The sequence below is a fragment of the Apium graveolens genome, chromosome 3 (assembly GCF_009905375.1).
Source record: "Apium graveolens cultivar Ventura chromosome 3, ASM990537v1, whole genome shotgun sequence".
Lineage (NCBI taxonomy): Eukaryota > Viridiplantae > Streptophyta > Magnoliopsida > Apiales > Apiaceae > Apium > Apium graveolens.
Window position 1 is genome coordinate 286,972,376 of NC_133649.1, and position 20,199 is coordinate 286,992,574.

The following is a 20,199-nucleotide window of genomic DNA, read 5'->3' on the forward strand; positions in this document are numbered from 1 at the left end:
AACAACCTGTCATCATTCCCCTCATTCCCAACAAACCCTCCCTCATTTTCCACGTCCACCCCACTAACAAGATCACAATCACTGACCCCATCGACAAAAACATGATCACACACATTATCATTCCCCTTCATGGTCCCCCACTGACTAGTTGTTGTAGATCCTGGGTTTAACTCAATCCAGCATCACCTCCTAAACCCTTAAAACACCTCATATTATCTCCAAAACCATCCATTATATAAAGATCAATAATCGCTGGTATTGGAGATGATATGAGGTGTTTTCACTACACCATATATGGCCTATTGCAAGCCCAAGATGTATTTGTATTGCATAATGTGTCGCTATAAATACGAAAGTTACTGGTTTATTGCAATAATTTTGAAAAATGTTGCATAAAATGTGAAAGTGTTGCAAGCGAAAGGATCGTTTTAACATTTTAAAACAATTGCAATACTTAAAGAAAAGTGTTAACTAGTATAGAAAGGTCCTTCTGCGTCGCACTTTTTGCATCGGTTGAATATAGAAGCGACGCTTAAACACACTTCAAGCATCGGTTATAACTTTAACTGACGCCTTAAGGCATTTGTGCATCATCTGTTGCGTCGGTCTTTGATACAACCGACGCTTTTGACAATCTGTTGCATCGGGCTTTAAAACGCCGATGCCTAAAATCCTATATAGCGTCGATCTTTATAATGTCGATGCTATAGCTTCTACGTACAGCATCGGCATTTAAAATGCTGACGCTGTAGTTTTGGTTTAAAGCCTCGGCTTGTAAATGCCAACGCTATAAATTTGGTTTGAAGCCTCGGCGTTTAATTGCCGACGTTGTAGATTTGGTTTAAAGCATCGTCTTTTGAATACCGACGCTATAGGTCGTGATTTTTTTAAAATAATTTTAACAAAAAATTTAAATAATAGTCGGAAATTATTAAAATCATTAAATTAGTAGGAAATTAAATATATAGGATATACTGAACTCTAAATTCTTTTAAAATATGAAAGAAATTTTATAAAATAATTTTATAATTACAAAAGAATTGATATTTCACCGAACAATTCTAACAATAAATTAAGTAATTAATTTAAATTTTAATAATTAGTAGATTTGAAATGTTATTTTTCAAATTTTAAAAATTAATTGAAATTTTAATTTTATATAAATAAACTTAGGTGTTAAAAGATGGATAGTGAATGCACTAATGCAAATACTCCATAATAAGTGTCTTTTTTTAAAAAATATTTCATATTAAATTTTTTTAATTAACATGAATCAAAATTTTCATTTTTACCTACATTAATTATAATATATTTTGATTTAAAAAATAAATACAAAATTATTACTAAGCGAGTATAATATACAAAAAAACGTTGATATTTATCGAATAAGCAAAATAAATAACAATAATGACAATTAATGATATAATTGTATAGAGAGTAGATATTTACAAGTATTGTGCGATAATTAAGCTCCAAGGGATCGAGTATTTGAAAAATATTTTGAAAAACAAAAACTGAAAATAACTAACGTATTACAAAGAAACTAATAAATAATATTTATAAAAGAAGAAACAATAAAATTTTGGTTGGTAGTCGGTTTGGTCATATTTATTATATTTAAAATAAAACTCATATATGCTTATTATATTTGAAATAGAAAAAAAATTAAAATAGAACACATGTGTGTATATTATATTTGAAATAGAAAATAATTTTTATTTGAAATAGAAACCAATTTAAAATTTAATACATATATGCATATTATATTTGAAATAGGAAACAATTTTTATTTGAAATAGAAAACAATTTAAAATAGAACATATATGTGTATATTATATTTGAAATAGAGAACAATTTACAATCGAACATTTTTTTATATATAAAACAAAAACAATACCGGGAGACAAAAAATCAATATCACGGAGAGATACAGACACCCAAATGGACACACCCAGTTATCCCTATTCCTCGATACCCTATTCTGCTGTGAATCTGATACCCTATCCAACGAGGACAGAGGCAATCACTCATTAAAATAGAACGAACTTCAGGTAAATTTATAATACAGAGTCGTATGTATCTATGTATCTAGATATACAATTTGACTGCAAACTGTTTGATAAAGGTCTCATGAGAAAAAAAAAATTATGAATTTGAGATTCAAGGAAGTGTCTTGGTATATTAGTTGTAAATAGGAAAAAAATTGAATTAAAGATTTGATCAGAATCAAGACAGACAGTTTTATTGCGTTTTTAGTTGTCAAGTAAGCAGTTTCTCGACCACTGTTTCTTAACAATGGTGTAATTAATAAGAAACATATTGTCTTACATGAGTTTTTTGGTGTGTAGGAGTTCTCGTGGGAGTTCTATACGTTAATGTTAAATTATAATCTAATTGATTGAAAATACTAACTGAATATGAGTTTTTGATGAATTAAGTATATCTAGTCAAGGTTACTCAGAGATAGTTGTTGTGTTTGCGACGGTCTCTTATCTGTAGTTTCATGCCATGGTTTGGTTTCCTCTGCAAAGTGATTAGGAACTTGCATATTATCTACCTGATGTAGCTACATCTTGTGTCTACTTAGAGTGGCTTTAAAGCTATGTACATCCTATTTAACCAGTGTTTAAAATATGAAAATAAATTACAAGAAAGCTATAGATGATATTAGATGGTTCTTTCATGATGGTTTTATAATATTAGATGCTCATATTTTCTACACTTGCTAGTGTTGCTAAACTTATTAGTCAATAAGCTTCAATAACACAAGCATGTTATAGACTTTGCGTAATTTTAAACCAAGATGGTCATTTTCTTGTTACATTCATGTGATTTTGAGGTAGAAGCTTGATACAGAAGAATATAATAAATAGAAAACCACTGATATAAGGTGAACTCAACAAATTATTGCTCTATAAGTTGCTGCATGTGAGATCATTCCCAGGAAAGGTTTAAGGTTCCCAGTGATTTGAGGTTTGTTATTCCAAATGGAATTTCACCTATTAAATTATTGCCGGAAAGATTTATGATTTTGACCAATCCCAGATTGTTGCTATATTCCATTTCTCTTCCTTTCGTCACTATAATCATTTGCTCTTCAAAATCCCAGCTGGCACCGTTATCCAGTTATTTTTTGTATAAATCAGTGTAGTCAGATTGCCCAAACAGCTTGGAATAACTCCTAATAGTCTTTTCTCAGCCACATCTAGGATATGAACTCTAATAGCAAATGCGTGAAGAGTACGCTTTCATCCTAATCGTACCCCATTTTTTCACTTGTTTACTAACCAGCTAGAACTGTAAGATAATCTTTTCATTTGCTATTACAGTTCTCATCTTCGTACCCCTGTGGATACAACTGTTGATGGACAAGAAAACATTTTGGGCCTAAACTACTGTAAGTGGTGTTTCATCTGACCTGGTAATTACTATTCCAACAAGCTAAGGTTACCGTCTTAGAGAATTTGTTAAAGGTAATTAACTATGAGGTGTTAGGTCATATTTTGCTCAACAAGAAGTATATACATTATCTAACGGTGGTTCATAGCAACAATAGCCAATAAACACATTAGTCGGTCCATCTCCAGACTTAAAAATCCGTTCTATATATCTTTGTCAATATTATAGAGCTAAAGATTGTAGCTTATTATTTTTTGATAGTAGGCTTTATTATTAACAGCCTTTGACCCTTTCAATAGCCTAGTGAGGAAATAAAAGTTAAGATATATAGTTTCGTTTTTCTAAAATACCTAGCTCATTGTTTTGGGTTTGGCAAGTCATTTTTACTGTATTAAAATCTTCAATGGAATCACATGAATTTTGAGTTTGAATTAGAGGCACAGAATACAACAAGTACAATTTCCCTTTATCTCTTTAGAAATTTGATGATCTTAAAACGTTCAGATGGAAGTTCGTGGAGCACTTGCTGATTTATTGAAAGTGCAATTGCAAGTAATGTTGCAGTAAAAGACTTGCATCCCCAAGCTTCCCTGACACTTGAGTTCACGTTCAAGCATGATCAGGTGGCAGTCAGAAATTAATTCATAGTTAAGAAAAAGTCGAAAGCAATCACTGCTCTAGAAGTCAATCTTTAGCAATAGATGTAATATCAGATCTTTCTAATAGTTTTGGTTCCCAGAATTTTGAAGGACGGTTATAAAACTACAGAAAATCGGAGATGAGAAAGATTAATGCCAAAGGTGTGCCACGCAAGTAAAGTTCGAGAGAGTATAGTGCATTGTTGCAGGCTTGCCACGACTTGCATCAGGTGCTTCTTTTAACTACAATTTATAAGTTTGGGAAAACCACCCTCCCACTCTGTTTTAGGAAGCAATATGTTCTGTCACTGTTAGTTTAGAGAATGAATCACATAAGTTTTGTAGTACTTTTTTTTATTTTGGTTGCCACATTGCTTTCAATAATAATCAATAATAAGATCAAATAAGAATGTTGTTTTTAGTCAGTAATTATTTGATTTAGTTATCATTGATTTCAAAAGAGTGATTTGGAAACTAGATCACTTACTCCTGATAAATTGTCTGATAGGTCGCACATATTTTACTTGCTCATGCCGGCCAAGGTGAGGGTAGGGGAATTACAGAGGCAACTGCTAAAATTGCCCGAGCTGCTGCTCGGTCATGGCTTGCTCCACGTCTTGACCTAACATTTGATCGACATGCATTCATTCTGGGAAATCTATTTGATCTTGCTGCCTTGAGAAATCAACAACGCAACTGAGACGGTATGATGTTATGTAGTGTTTCTTACTGGTTTTTACTTAATTGATACTATATTTTTATTTTTATTTTATTCTAATAAGCGGTATCGAACTACTTTTTTATATTTTTCTAAGAAGCGGAATTGAACTATTATATTCATATATATATTGTTTTTCCTCTTCCACACTCGTTTGCAAGTCTGTCGCAAGTTACCATGGCCAAGACTAAAAGCATAATTTATTAAAGAGCTTTTGCTGGCTTTTTGCAGATGGTAGTAAACCTACAGATATGGATGGTTATGTGGGATATCATGCTGCTTTAAGGCGCACATATACTCGCTTTATTAAAGATCATGTTAAACAGTGCAAACAACTAGTTCGCCACCATCTTGATTCAGTTACAAGCCCATATTCTCTGGTCTGTTATGAGAGTGACCTCTTGGGTAGTTTAGGCCCAAGTACAAACTCTACATACAGGTATAACCATACATCAGCTGGTTCATTTGGTCTTGAGTTATCTGACAGGGCAGTAGTGGTGCATAATGATATATCAAATGAAATACCACTTACAGTGTTGGATGAGAAAAGAGGGTTCGAAAATAATTATCTTTCTGATATTCCTGAGATGATGAATTCTGGAGACGGGGTATGTAAATTACGATGTTATAATACAGTAGTTACATTTTTTGTTTACTTTTCTTAATTACTGTCACCCTAGTTTAAGCTATATCTGATAAGCTACACTTTCTACACAGAAGCTGTCCTTCTTGGCAGAGGATGAGAACACCCCGGATAAGCTACACTTTCTACACAGAAGCTGTCCTTCTTGGCAGAGGATGAGAACACCCCGGCTGGTAGGTTGACTAATATGTTAATAAAACATACTAAAAAAGTGTGTTACTACTTACACACCCATTTTTCATTTGACAAGCGCAATTTAGCTTAAAGCAAGAGCAAGGGCTCTTTAGTTGTATAAGAAATTCATTAATACATGTATGATGCCTAATGATTACTTACATGTGCTTAAATAGGATCACAGGGAGGAACCCCAGACTTCACAAAAAATCAATCAGGAGAATCGGAAGTTGACATGTTGTCTGTGAGATCGAGGTAGTAGGCGAATAAAATGTCTTAATTGTTCTGTTCATTTCTCAAACTATATTATTTTTCCACAACCCTGAACTTTAACGTCTGTATTTATGGATTAATATATGAAGAGCTGTGGCTAAATTCTTAAAAAGTAGATTATCAGTCACACCTATATCTGGAAGACAATCTGAAGATCTTAGTTTGAACAAAATCTTGGAAGGGAAAAGAAGAAAAGTATCTGCTCGAATGGTCTTTGAGACACTGGTAAGTCCATATACTTGTCAACCGCCCCCAATCTGTACCTGTTCAGTGTTGTAAAACCCATTTTGAATAAGCAAGCACATTTACTTTGCTAGCTATACAAGTTACTATTTTAACTGAAATATAGAATCTTCGTGTTGGTTACAATTTGCATGATTGTGAATTTATTTTTTATTGAACATTTTAGAGAAAAATGAGAACGGATGGTCAAGAATTTAAAAGCATCTCATGTTCGTGTCAAAAGACAATATGTAGTTTTGTGATCTCGATTTACAGAAAGAAAAGGGGGACTTGAAGGGGAGACACATTATGTGTTATTTTATCTGTAAGGGAACCATAATAGAAAGAGTTGGATGGTATTTGTAATTCAATATATACTTTTCTTTCAAGATTGGTATATTTCAATTTTCTAAATTTATTGTAATATATAATTTTTAAGTTGTACAATTTAATTTTTTGTTGTACTGTATTTTTGGGATTTTAGTATTAATTGTATAATAAAACAGGTTTATAGAAAATATATAAAATATCAATGGAAAACAGGAAAAAATTAATTTTTCAGTGACAAAAAGCGTCGACATTCTATCTAACCGACGCTATTGATGAGAAGCAAGTGTGTCAGCATTTCTGCTAACTGATGCATTTGGTGAGAAGCAATAGTGTCGGTTAACAAACAGGTGAACCAGCGCAACAGGTGACAGGCAATTGCATCGGCATTTTAGTGAACCGACGCAACAGGTGAGAACCAATAGCATCGGCATTGGATATAACCGACGCAATTAATCAAACCAAAAGCGTCGGCATTTTGTCCAACCTACGCATTACAAGGCGACAAATAGCATCGGTTATATCTATAACACCGACGCTATAAGTCAACCTACAGCGTCGGTTGACTAACCTATAACGTGTGTCGTTAACCGACGTAATTAATATTTCTGTGTCGCTCATTTAACCGACGATGTAGGTCCATACCTATAGCGTCTGCCACACTTACTTCGCCACTTGACCGACGTCTTAGTGTTGTTTTAACCGATGCTAAAAGTCCAGACTGTACTAGTGTTACAGTACACGTTACGCTTTCGTTTAGTTGACCAAAATTTGTAAGCGGGAATTGAAGTATTTGAATGGGCGGGATAAAAATTGGCACGAAATATTTTATTACACAAAATAAAATTTTATTTAACAATAACACAAAATCATCTCTTTATCATACCTCTCTCTGCCGCTCATCTCTTCCTCTCTTTCTCTTGACCATCTCTTTCTTAGCCATCTCTCAGTTATCTCGCTCAATCATCTCTCTCACTCATATCTCACATCTCTCTTCAATCCCTAAAGTCGATTCCAACAAATTCCCAAATCCTAAAACTGGTTTGAGCGAAGATAAAAGTAAACATTCAACTAAAGCTTCAATTAGAGGTAAAATATCCATCTTTTTTTGAATATATATGAATAAATGTATATATATATGTGTGTGTGTGTGTACGTATATAAACATGTGAATTTTTTTATTATATGTTGGACTATATATATTCATAATTTTTGTCGATTAAAGTTCTGGTACTAAGTGTTGAATTAGTAGGATTTTATGTTAATTTTTTGTTATATTTATGTTAATTGTTTTTAATTTTATATTAATCAGTTGAATTATGTGTTAATGTTTTTATTTGGTATTCTTTCCAGTTTTTAATGCTTATACTTTTAGAAATATGTAAAAATATTTAGGGACAATGTACTCTATTCTTTGTGTTAGTTTTATATTCTGTGTTCATAGTTTTGTGTTCTTGTGTAGGTAATTTTAATTTTGCATTATATGCTCCGTTATGGCGTTTTAATCTGGTAAAATTTTAAGTATGAAAACACATATTTCTGTCTGTGTTTTGTTCCCGTTATCAGTTGTTTGTATACATGTACAATATGGGTCTCTTGTGACAATACAATATAGGGTGCTAGTCGAAGCCTCGTGATAAGTCGATTACGCCCAATGATACTTTTGTTTTAGGTAATTTTTTATTATTTTTCGTGTTTATGTGTGTTGGAGTTGTGAAATTGGATTTATTTTGTTGAAGTTAAATGAATAATGATTGTAGGAAAGCGGAAAGAGAGGTCGGGGGAGGAGTTCGATGAACGGGAGGTTGTTGATAAGAATCTGAATCCTCTCACTCCTTCTTCATCAGATTTTAGGTTCATTTTCGATTATTCTAGCTCATTTTACTTGTTTTGGTTGTTTTTATGTTTGTGAGTTGATGCTCATTTTCGTTTATCCTAGCTCATTTTTGTTTATTTTCGTTGCTTGTTTTGGTTTTCATAATTAGTGCTTGATGAATGTAAGAACATAACGGGTTTAAACCATCTAATTTTAAGTAAGCTTCTAATTTTACATAATAATTTGTTTTATTGTACTTTTTATCTATGTTCTGCTCCCTGACTTTTTTGATAATTTCTAATAATACAGAAAGAAACACCACTCGGGTTGGCCACAGAATCTGCTCATCCAGGTAAATGTGGTACAAATTTTTAAGTACATATATTGCATTCAATGTACTGAGAGGTTTGTTTGGGGAGGGGTTATGAGAAAATTTACATCGACACATCTTAAAATAGGTATAAAGAACATGTCCGGACAAAATTTACATATAGCCTGACAACCATGGTCTTGGTGAAGACTTTATATAATATCAAAAGTATATAGACATTACCTCCTTTAGTTTTTCAGGCTTATCTAAGATATTTAAGTAACTACTCCAAAAATGGACAATGCACAAATCAGCTATAGCTTAAATATGTTGACAAACTGCTACTTGCTTTACAATGATAACAGGATTCTTTGTTTGTTCATCACAGTTTGGTAATACATCTTAGTTATCCGAGTCCCGGTTAGTTGACTTTAATTTAGTCAGTTCTTTGATGTTGATTAGGATTAGGACCTATCATTTGCGTGCATTCATGCTCAGAGAAATACGAGAACTTGATCTATAAAAAATTATTAAGGAAAAAGCTATATACATAGACCAGTTGGGTTGTCTAACTTACTGTCATTGGCACAGTAATATACCTTTGTTGTGAATTTGTTAAACTACATCTTTACAGGCCCATGTGTTTTATGTTCACACTGATCAAAGATTGTCTTTAATCTGAGCTGAGTCCATATGTACCTTTTAATTTCCAACTGGCTCTTCTTTGGACATGATTTCCAATAGTATAACCTTGCCTCCTTTTTCCTTTGTCGCAGAATTGTGTACTCCGCGACATGAAACAGAGGTCTTGAGTCCTCAGAAAGTGATGATGATAGTCAACTACTATAAACATGATTTCAATTTGACCAACCAGCAGGTGAAGTTTCTCATATGATAAATAATTCAATATATGGATTTAGTTTGATGGACTACGGATTGTTGGTTTAACTTTGAAATCATGTTTATAGGAACTTTGAAATCTATAATAGATTAAGGGTTTTAGATATATTATTGATTATTGTAGAACCATCATGAATTTGTGATATCTACAGGAACTTGATAAGCATTCTCGCAGAGGTTACCCAAACAAGAAAGCAGTGACATATCCCTTATAGAGATTTCAAATTGACATTTTTGCTGCAAGATTTCAGAGGGCTCTTATATTTAAATAAAAGTGGTATACTCTCTTATATTTATTATGCTAAATAGTAACAAGTTCTTGTCAATAATTATTATGTATATCAGGAAAGGCTGTAGAAGAGAAATGAATTTCATAGCAAAATATCTTCAGCTTCTTTTGATACTAAATATACTTTCTTTGATGAGAGCCCCAAAAAAGTAGAAATTGACATATTCAAGTCAAGATCAATATCTCGCGGGTTTGTGACATCTTCATCAGATTCCGGGGAAGACCCATATTTCCATAGTATCACTTCTCCTGCTGTGTGCAGATCATGCTCGTGCTTGCATCCCTAATCATCCGTATATACAAGATTTTGATTGGAAAGACCAGACCTTAGGCCAAAGAAGAAAATGTCATTAAGTGAAATGGTGGCATCAAGATCTAGCTTCAGCGGCGTTAAAATACAGCGATAGACAACTCAGTTTTTCGAATTACTTGAAATTTCCATCTATCGTTGTGTTTGAGATAGTGAATGGTTGAAGATACTAGTTGATTAAGTTTACATAGATTCCACACTATCAAGTAATTTACTATTGCTTAGTTCTTCAACTAATAGTGTTGAAAGTCCCAGTATAGAGCAAGAGTACTTGGTGTAAATTAATATGTATTTTGTTGGATTTTCCATCTGCAGATTTAGAATATGTAAAATCTGGTTTATGTGATTCTAGGATGGTTATTGACATTTCAAATAGGATATTGCAACTTAGATTAATACAAAGTGTTGTAAATAAGTATTGCTAAAACATAAAATATGTCAATACGGAAAAAGTGTTACATGAAAATGTTGCAATAAATGGACTTTTGTAACACTTTAAACTAAAAAATGTTATTGAAATATGTTACAGTAGTTTATTGCAACATCATAAAAGTGTAACTAAAACTGGACAAAATGTTACAATAAAGCAGGTTATTGTGATATATTAAAATGTTGCAATAAGTACAACAAACGTTGCTATAGGTGTCTATTGCAACGGCAGCAAATGCAACGCTGAATTTTAGTAAAAACGTTGCAAAAACCTCTATTGTAACACATTTATGGTCTTTTATTACACTTTTTTGGTGTTGCAATAGACCATATATGGTGTAGTGTTTAAGGGTTTATGAGGTGATGCTTGATTGAGTTTAACCCAGGATCTGCAGTAGCTAGTCAGTGGTGGGACCATGAAGGGGAATGATAATGTGTATGATCATGTTTTTATCGCTGGGGTCAGTGATTCTAACCTTGTTGGTGATGTGGACGTCGAAAATGAGGGAGGGGTTGTTGGAAATGAAGGGAATGATGACAAGTTGTTGGCACAGACGGGTAAAGGTGGGGCCTTGTATGGTGAATTATTGATTGAGATTGGAAGTGTTGGTATTGTAAAGGGTGGAGACACTGATTGTGAGGTGAAGGTTGATGATCAAGTTTTTGAGAAGGATGACAGTGGTGTGGGGGTCAAAAATGGGGTGCTATTGTTGAGGTTGCAGGGAATGATTGTGAGGTGAAGATTGAGGATCATGGAAAGAAGGATGAGAGTGATGCGGGGTTCGAAAACGGGGAGGTAGTTTTTGGGGTTGGGGAAATGATTGTGAGGTAAAGGTTGAGGATCACGTTTGGTTGAAGGATGAGAGTGGTATGGGGGTCGATAATGGGGAAGTAGATGTTAGTGATGAGGGAAATGAGCACGATTATATGGTGGAGGAGGATGATTGTGGAATGTTGGTGATGAAAGAAAATGATATTGCTTTGCATGGTGAATTATTGGCTGAGAGCGAAAGTATTGATATGGTAAAGGTTGGAGAGACTGATTACGAGGAGAAGTTGATGATCAAGTTGAGTTGAAGGATGGGAGTGGTGCATGGGTCAAAAATAAGGGGTTGGTTGCTGGGATTGGGGTGGATGAAGTAGAGTTTGGAGAAAGCAAGGAGATGGGGATTAAATCAGAAGAGGTTACTGATTTATTTTAAATCCTTGCAAGTGTTGTGCAAGAAGATGTCATAGTCTCAAATGTAGACATTGAAAATTCTTCAAAGAATGACTCTACAATGAATATAGTTGGCTCTGAAAGTTATGCGGATATATTTAGAATCTGGCATTCATTACCATTTTGACATGCCTGCCAAAAATGCAACTATAGCTTGAATCTAAAGCTTTAAGTGAATTAGTTAATAGTGAGCATGTTAATTTGCTGGAGTGTTCTTGTGGACCAGTGGTAAATTTGTAAATGGAGAAAGTTTGGGTTTTACGGCCAAGGCAAATTGATTTCAACGCCTCCCAAAAGTTCCTAAATTTAATGTTAATAAGTTCGAGAACAAATAAAAGATGTTGAGATGTTAATTGAGGAAAAGACAACTCTAAGAGATATTATTCGAATATAAATTGAAATGAAGCGGGTAAGCACTTGATTTTTTTCATTATATGTGATATATTCATATCTTGGTTGATGTAATAAATCTAATATCCTATTAACAGGCCAAACTCCAATCAATTTTTAATAAATTTTAAGCTACAAAATCAAATGAGAGAGGTACAAGGAGATCAGTTAAACTGAAGAGGTGGGAAATAGATTTTATTCAAGATAGAATAAATGAAGTGAATAATTTAAATTTAGTTATAGATATTAATGTGAGGGTAAGCATTGGCTTGTTAATAAGTTTTATTTATTTTAATAAATTACCGAAAATTAAAACACATGGCATTACGTGTAACTTCTATTCAATTTATCATAGCTTCCTGATTTTTTTCGTGTTACAATGGATAAGGCACATGGAATTCATGATAGATCTTGAGACCAATCCCTTAAAGGAGGAAAATCGGTTTTTTCAAGAAATGTGTACATTGAAAAATCTACGAGATCAAATTTCTATCAATGTATATTTCCCAAGTGAAGATAATTCACTTTTCAGTTAGATAATACCCATCAAAATGTAGCTTAAGGTATGTCCCTCTATGTTGTTTCTTTTTTCTATTTCGCACTGTGTAGCTTGCACAACTCTTCACATTATATTTGAGAAAGGTCAAAGATGTAAATTACATATTTAAAGTCATTCTCCGTTGGAGTTAGTTTTATCACTTTATTTTATGTTTGCTGAGGTTCCATTTATCAATAAACAATCCGTTATCGATTAACAATAACAAAAAAGGGCAAATCTGGAACATTTTTATATTGCTAATTTAATATATTTTCTAATTTACTAAAACTTGTATAATTGATTTATGCAGACATTGAAGAAAGAACTAGCTGATTTCAAGATTAAGGTTTCCAATGGTCAAGCGGCTGGCATATTATTAGGACATGAATACAATGGAAAATGTAAAAACTAGGAGAATTTAAGGCTTAATTCAGAGCTGCTAATAATGTTTTTCAAGACCCATACCAAGATTTCTTGGGTCTAAAAAGGAAATTGCATGACAAGGTTTGTTCTAGTATCTCAGGTTGCATCTCTTTATTTCGAATGAGTAAAACCAAAGTAATTCCATTAGCTTTAGAGGGAATTTAAAGGAGCTTCACTTGCAGCTTTCATCCTGGGTTGTGGCAGAACCAAAAAAGAATATATTGCAAGAAAAAACATCTTTCAAATCTATTTCTGAGTCTGGAAGTGTCTCACACATTGTTTTTTCTCGCCTCGAGTCTTTTGAGACTTTGGAGAAAAAGAAAGAGAAAATAAAGGAATTGAAGAAAAAATCATAAATGTTGAGACAAGAAGAGGCTGAAAAGTTGAAGGAAAAACTTAAACGGAAGGAGAGAACGAAAGCTCGGGAGGCACTCAAACGCACACGGAAATATACGGAGAAAGCCCAAATGTGGGCCATGTTGCAAACCTAAAAGGAAGCAGAACAAATGGAAAATTTAATACCATTCCATTTCAATGTTAATTTTTATTTATAAGCCATCCTGTGGATAAACATGACTCCCTTCTATTTGATTTGTAATTTGTAAATCCTTTTAGTGAGTATGGTCTGAATTGCAAGTAGACTGAAAGAAAAATTATGTAGCTGTCACGTGTAGACCTAACTGTTGGATGCTCAGTGATTATCTGAGCAACAGGAACCTTAGAACTTGCTCTAAGAAAAGGGCCAATGGCTGACCATAAGTAAATGGAAAGGATTGAATTATGGTGTAAGCCCCAAAGGAATGTGCAGAAGCAATTGCATCACTAAACTCTACCTGAACACTTTTACCCTGTAAATTACAGTGCATAGTCAGTTTCTTCACATGTCTACATGAAGAAAAATCACCAACGGCTGGAAGAACAGAGCGAAATTCTTCTAAAAATTTCAACAAAATACAACATACATATAATTTTAACAAGAAACGATGACCAACATGGCCTCGCCAGATCTCAACAAAAAGAAAAGCACCTACGTCTACTAATAGCGATAAATCAGGACTAATTCAGGATTACATCTTCTTCCACTTCCAATACATCAATAACTTCTACCATGTCTGTTAGGAATATGTGTATTAGTTTGATGATAAGTTAAGCAAAACACTTAAGTAGAAATCTAGTGTTTGTAGCCTCAACGGATAAGACCATCTTGGCTATCCGTTGAAGGAGTAACTTTACTTAGCAATAAGTTTAGTATTGTAGCACATTTCACTCTCTGGTTTCAAGCTGTAATTCTTAGATGTTGTTAGGAAATAATCAGTCATGTTGACTACTATGGATGTACAAATAGGAGGGCTAATTGTAAATATTTCATGCCTTGTAATTTTGTATAGGTGAAGAAGTGTCAACGGATATTGAAGACCTTCAACGGATAAGAAACAAAGCTTCAACGGATGTCACTAATGCTTCAACGGATAATATCCATCAACGGATAAATGCTTCAACGGATAATATCCATCAACGGATAAGTGCTTCAACGGATAAAGACTTCAACTAATAATGCATCAACGGATAAAGCTTCAACGGATAAAGCCTCAACGGATAAGGCATCAACGGATGAAAGCTTCAACGGATGCTTAGTTCATTAGCAGTTGATGGTGACAATTCACAAGCTGACAGAGGCACATGGGTTGACAGAGACATACTGGAATGTGGAAGCCTCTAGGAGGAATCAAGAAAATGTAGCATTTCCATTCTGATGCAAACAAGGAAGTATTCAAAGATTTACAGATTATCCTAGATTGCATTGGATAGAGAAATGAAGAAGAAACATGTGAAGAATCTTTTCAATTGTATTTTACAGTTTGTCTTCACTTGTAAACTTGGTGATATATAAACCAAGTAGCAGCTAGTAATTAGATATGAATTTTCCTGAGCTGTTTAGAAATATCAAAAGAGAAAATCATCTAGTTTGTACTAGGAAGCAGCTGTGATTTAATTCTTTGAATCACAGATTTTCTGAAATAACACATCTCTGGTGGAACAACAAATCCACCAGAAAAGTTTTTAAGTTCTTTGTGTTCATTACATTTGTGTTTGAATATATATCTGTCTGCATCAGCTTCAAGCAATTCACACACATTTGATCACTGAAACACTTAGCCTTAGAAACTGCTCAAAACTTGAAAAAGTTTTGAGATTTACATTCAACCCCCCTTCTGTAAATCTCATTGTTAGTCCACTGGGAATAACAATGTCCAACCCTGATTCCACTCATGCCACCAACCAAGTTTTGCAGTTTAACCAATAAAACTTATGGGCAGCCATAATTTCACCATTTGGAAAGCCCAATTCGAACTCTTTCTTCATGGATATATTCTATATGGTCATCTCATTGGTACCATTGAAGTACCAACACCTACTATAACAGAATCTAATAAATTAATCCACATTCCTGTACATTGCTTGTGGTTTTGTCAAGATAAACTTATCCACAATGCAATCCTTGCATCCGTTGACCCCACCCCCACTTCCATGGTCGCAATAACGCCTGACTCGCAATCAACATGGATCTCACTTAACACTGCATTTGCAAATAAGTCACAGGCAAGTATTTTTAGCTTACATGATCAACTTGGTAAAATAACTAAAGATACTCATCCTATTTCTGAATACCTCGGAGACATAAAAGGTATAGTCGATGAACTAGCTACAGCCGGATCACTTATCACAAACGCAAAGCTTGTCATCAAATACTAAGTGGACTCTGTACTGAATATCACTCGATTGCATCTGCCATCCGCAATCGTCAAACACCAATCCCATATGAAGAATTATATGAACTTCTGCATCATGAACTTTTTTGAGAATGTCGCTCGCGATCACACAATCACTATGCAAATTTCACATCAATTGAGTTTTTTCCATCTACTTTTTGTGTGAAGGACCTGGATACAGGAACAATTCTAGTGCGCGGCAGAATAAAAATGGACTTTATGAATGGCCTCTTACATCATATCTTGTTATCAACAAAATACCTCCTTTCTTGTGGCATCAACGATCAGGTCATCCCAACTCTCGTCTATTAAAATCAGTTATAAGATCTCATTTTATTTCTTTTTGTAATTTTGATGTTTTCAGCCATTGTAACTTTTGCCTTTGCAGTAAAAGCCATCGGCTCCCTTTTTTCAATAATACCTTACATAGTGTTCGTCCACTTCAGCTTTTATATAGTGATGTTTGGGGTCCGTCCCCTGTTACTTCAGTTGATACAAAATCATACTATATGTTGTTTGTTGATCATTGCACAAGATATTGGTTATACCATCAAACAAAAAGTGAAGTCACTTCCATAATTAAAAAGTTTCAGTGCCTTGTGGAATGTTACTTCAAACAAAAAATTCAATCTTTATATACTAATGCTGGCGGAGAATTTATCGACATTAATCATTATCTTCTAAGTCAAGGAATTCAACACTTAACTTTTCCCCGTACACCCCTCAAAGAATTGCTTTTGCAGAACGTCGACATCGACTTATAGATGAAAAAGCAAAAACACTCTTACATCCCTTGTTACCTTCTACTTTTTGGAATTTTGCTTGCCACCAAGCTGTCAATCTCATCAACAGGCTTCTAATCTCCAAACAAACAAACTAGAAAAATGGCCCTTAATTTTGCAATTTAAGAACAAATGGTCCAATATATCACAATCGGGAAAACTGGCCTTTTGTATCACTAATAAACGGAAGTTAAAAATGTGTTTATATAAAATTTAAAAATCAGTGTGTATGTTAATGGGCCTAGGTACTGGTCCTGTTAAAATTGTACAAAAACGCTTATAATTGTTGTGTTAGAAGAAAAAGAAACGCAAAACAAAATTTCGTTTTCTCTTAAGCGTAAAAAAACTTGCATTTTTTGTTTGATTTAAAAAATCAAGGAAAATTCTCATTGGTGCCCTTCTGTAATTGACTTTTCCAAATGGTGCCATTTTATGTTTTGGACTTACATGTGGCACCCTTAAACCGAGTGATTACTCTACAGATGCCCTTCCTTTAGCAGAAACGTTATGAAACGTTAAAAAACAAAGTTACAAGCCTTAAACACACATTTTGACGAAAATTGAACAAACAAAAACACTATTACGTACAACCTAACACAAAACTTCACAATTACGTTGGTAATTAAAGTTTGGGAGTGATGGTGGAGGCTTTCACTAGCCATGGTTGTTCCGGCGTTGGTGGCAGTTTGTTTCCGGGGAAGTGTAGGGAGGAAGGGGAGACATTGAGGTGTTGATTGTGGGGGTGTGTGCAGGTGTTGATTTTGGGGGGTGCAGGTGTTTGAGATGTGCCCATGCAGCATGTCTGTGTATTATAGTATGTGTATGCGTTGTGTGGCATGTACGTGTGTGTGACAGGTGTGTGTGTGTGTGTGTTTTTTATGAAAGAAGAGAGAAGAGAGGAGAGAAATAAAGGGAGAATCGAGGAGAGATGGAGAAGGCCAGGAGAGTGAAAACAAGGGAAAGGTGGTAGTGAGATTCACGGTGGAGATAGAAATTAAAACGTGAGAGAGATGATGAGAAGAGATGAAGGCTATGAAGAGAGAGCTAGGGTTGAGAGAGAGATACTACTGGGAGAGATTTTCATATAAATGTCGTTTTAAAATAAAAAAATTAAAAGTAGACTAATTTAACATTTGAGTAACGTTTTTACTAACAGAAGGGTATTGGTAGTGTAATCACTTTAGTTTAAGGGTGTTGGTCCCAAGTCCAAAACATAAAATGGCATAATTTGGAAAAGCTAATTACATAAGGGTATCAATGATAATTTCCCAAAAACCAATCAAGTTGGGCCTCACTAATAAATGCAATAAAAACTTGCATTTTTTGTTTTGATAGAAAACACAATTTTGTTTTGCATTGTTTAAGTGATAAAAAGGGCCATTTTGCTGTGTTTGTGAGATTTTGGGTCTTTTCTCCCCATAGTAACGGCAATCACTCAACAAACTACTACCTTAACACACACAAGTTCAGAATGCAGAGAGCGGTCAACACATTGAAGATGTGTTATTATCTTAAATGCTACAAAAAAAACCATCCCATGGAAAACCCCCGAATAATGTCATATGATCAAAAGATTTTTCATATTTTTCATTACTAAATGCATTCTAGTATATCACACTCATCCTAAACATATTAGTTACTAAACACATTGCATCACAATTAAGATCAAAAACCCCGGCTTAAAAAATTAATATCTTACTAAACATATTAGTTACTAAACATATTATCTAATCCACTCCTCTTTCACTCTACAACAAAATATATATTAGAAAATGGAGTTTTAGAGTATAAGTTTTTTATGTTCTTGATATTAATTTCGGATTTTAACAATTGTAAAGTGTTTATTGTTATGGAAACTTAAACTTTTATATATGGATACAAGTAATTTTCTTAGTGAAATCCATAGAGAATTAAAGTTGAAGTGATTAGCTTGTAAAAGCTTGGAATGAGAATGTGTTATTTGTCCCACATTGAAATAAATAAAGGGGGTGTTGGATTTATATTATATTATACACATGGGTAGTGTACAACTACTAATGTGTGTAATAGTGCATGGTGTATGGTGTTCTTACGTGCTTCGCGTGCACGCTGCCGCCGCGTGCCGTCGCGCGCTGCCATGACACGACACGGGTCGGGTCGATGGGCTAATGTCTCGGCGTCTGTGTACGCGAGGTGACCTGGACGAGGATTTTATTTATATGTGATTTAATTTTTTATTAAAAATAATTTATCAGTTGGGCTCAGTTATTATTTTTGTTGGGCTAAATTGTTGGGTTGGGTTACAGTTTCCTTGGGTCAATTTGTAAGTGGGATGAGTCTAATTCACTGAACCAGGACATGTAACTGATAATATATTCAAAATTAAATTATTAAAACTAAAACTGATATATGTGTGGATTAAATATACAAAACTGTTACATTTTATTTAATTCAAAATCATCGGTTTTGATTTTCTATTAAATATAAATGTGCAGTTACATTTTTAATATTAATACAGATGGAAACAGTTACACTTAGCCTCTAGTATAAATAGAGACCTAAGTTGCTGATTTAGATACACCACACCTTACATTCTCTTCTTCTCCTCTCTATTTTCTCTACTCTCCCAAAATTATTCAGTGGTTTCTCCCGCGAGTGAGGTGACAGTCATCGTTGAGCTTTGAAGGTGCTGTGAACTTAAAGCTTAGAGTTGTTTTATCCTGGAGAAGGTGTTGCAAGCATCCCAACACATCGGGTGGGGGAAATTTTCTCTTTAAGAGCAGTGAGGACTTTGAGGAAGGTCTGGCGACTCAACTGTTACTATTTCTTGTTTATTTGTACTTGTTGATAACCATGGCTTTTTCTTTTCTGTTTGTTTATAAGTCTGCTAAAGCTATTGTTGCTGGTATGACTTCTAAACTTTCTTTGTTATTACAGTTACTAATATGCAAGTTTTTTACCTTCATGTTTTGTTTCGTTAATTGTTCCCTTGACCCTAGCTTGTTAAATATTTTATATAACTGCCTCTATGTTGCTGTAATAGTTAATATTTCCAACATTCTTGAAGAGATAATTTTTTATATATATTATTTAGCATAATGGTTAGAGAAACTGATATTCCTGCTAGTGGTAGTTCTGGTACACCTGCTGAGGTTATTGATTGGGCCACTCACAGTTTTTCACAACCCATTGAATTAACTGGCTTGCGAGAGAAGTTCATTGATGGCATCGGCTTTTCTCGTTGGCAGAAAAGGATGAAATTATGGTTGACTGTAAAGGGTTTATGCCTATTGTGGAGTACGAAAAACCGGTTGTGGGTCAAGAAAAGGCTGACACGGTTAAGTCTTTTACAAAGTGGGCTGAGAATGATGGGGTGGCAAGGGCAGCCATTTTGGCAGCTCTAACGAACACCTTGTTTGATGTTTACTCTTCTGATGCCTACTTCGTAAAACTCTTATGGGAGAATACTGACTCACAAGGTTTGGAAAAGTATATTGTGGCTAGATCCTTGAATTCAACATGGTGGATAATAAGTCCATGACTGAGCAAGTGCATGAGTTCGAGATGATAATGCATGCTTTGAAGGAGTCTAGAATGGACCTCCCCGAAAAGTTCAAGGTTATGAGTGTGATTTAAAAGCTTCCAAAGT

The 20,199-nt window shown here is 34.2% G+C and overlaps 1 protein-coding gene across 13 annotated transcripts; it reads left to right on the plus strand.

The window, feature by feature from the left end:
• Positions 1-1,918: 1,918 nt before the first annotated feature.
• On the plus strand, positions 1,919-10,368 carry LOC141713504 (uncharacterized). 13 transcript variants are annotated; one of them, XR_012571974.1, is made up of 13 exons: positions 1,921-2,051; positions 3,330-4,267; positions 4,546-4,741; positions 4,987-5,363; positions 5,532-5,571; positions 5,749-5,827; positions 5,935-6,070; positions 7,961-8,066; positions 8,155-8,248; positions 8,380-8,427; positions 8,520-8,562; positions 9,297-9,397; positions 9,573-10,368. XR_012571974.1 is itself a non-coding variant. In XM_074516946.1 (9 exons), the coding sequence occupies exons 5-9, from the start codon at positions 5,007-5,009 to the stop codon at positions 6,360-6,362; spliced, it is 720 nt and encodes a 239-aa protein (XP_074373047.1). In that variant the 5' UTR covers positions 1,921-2,051; positions 3,330-4,046; positions 4,149-4,267; positions 4,546-4,741; positions 4,987-5,006; the 3' UTR covers positions 6,363-6,524. The 13 variants fall into 13 exon arrangements, 10 of the variants coding, with proteins under 10 accessions (XP_074373046.1, XP_074373047.1, XP_074373045.1 ...); XM_074516946.1 differs by lacking the exons at positions 7,961-8,066; positions 8,155-8,248; positions 8,380-8,427; ... (1 more) ...; positions 9,297-9,397; positions 9,573-10,368 and adding an exon at positions 6,255-6,524 and having other exon boundaries at positions 3,330-4,046; positions 4,149-4,267; XM_074516944.1 differs by lacking the exons at positions 7,961-8,066; positions 8,155-8,248; positions 8,380-8,427; ... (1 more) ...; positions 9,297-9,397; positions 9,573-10,368 and adding an exon at positions 6,255-6,524 and having other exon boundaries at positions 3,330-4,022; positions 4,139-4,267.
• The last annotated feature ends 9,831 nt before the right edge of the window (positions 10,369-20,199 follow it).

Coding starts and splice junctions, on each gene's coding strand:
- LOC141713504 (XM_074516945.1), top strand. CDS start 5,007: ATGGATGGTTATGTGGGATATCATGCTGCTTTAAGGCGCACATATACT. Junction 5,572..5,748: donor GGATGAGAACACCCCGGCTG/GTAGGTTGACTA, acceptor GTGCTTAAATAG/GATCACAGGGAGGAACCCCA. Junction 6,071..6,254: donor GAATGGTCTTTGAGACACTG/GTAAGTCCATAT, acceptor TGAACATTTTAG/AGAAAAATGAGAACGGATGG.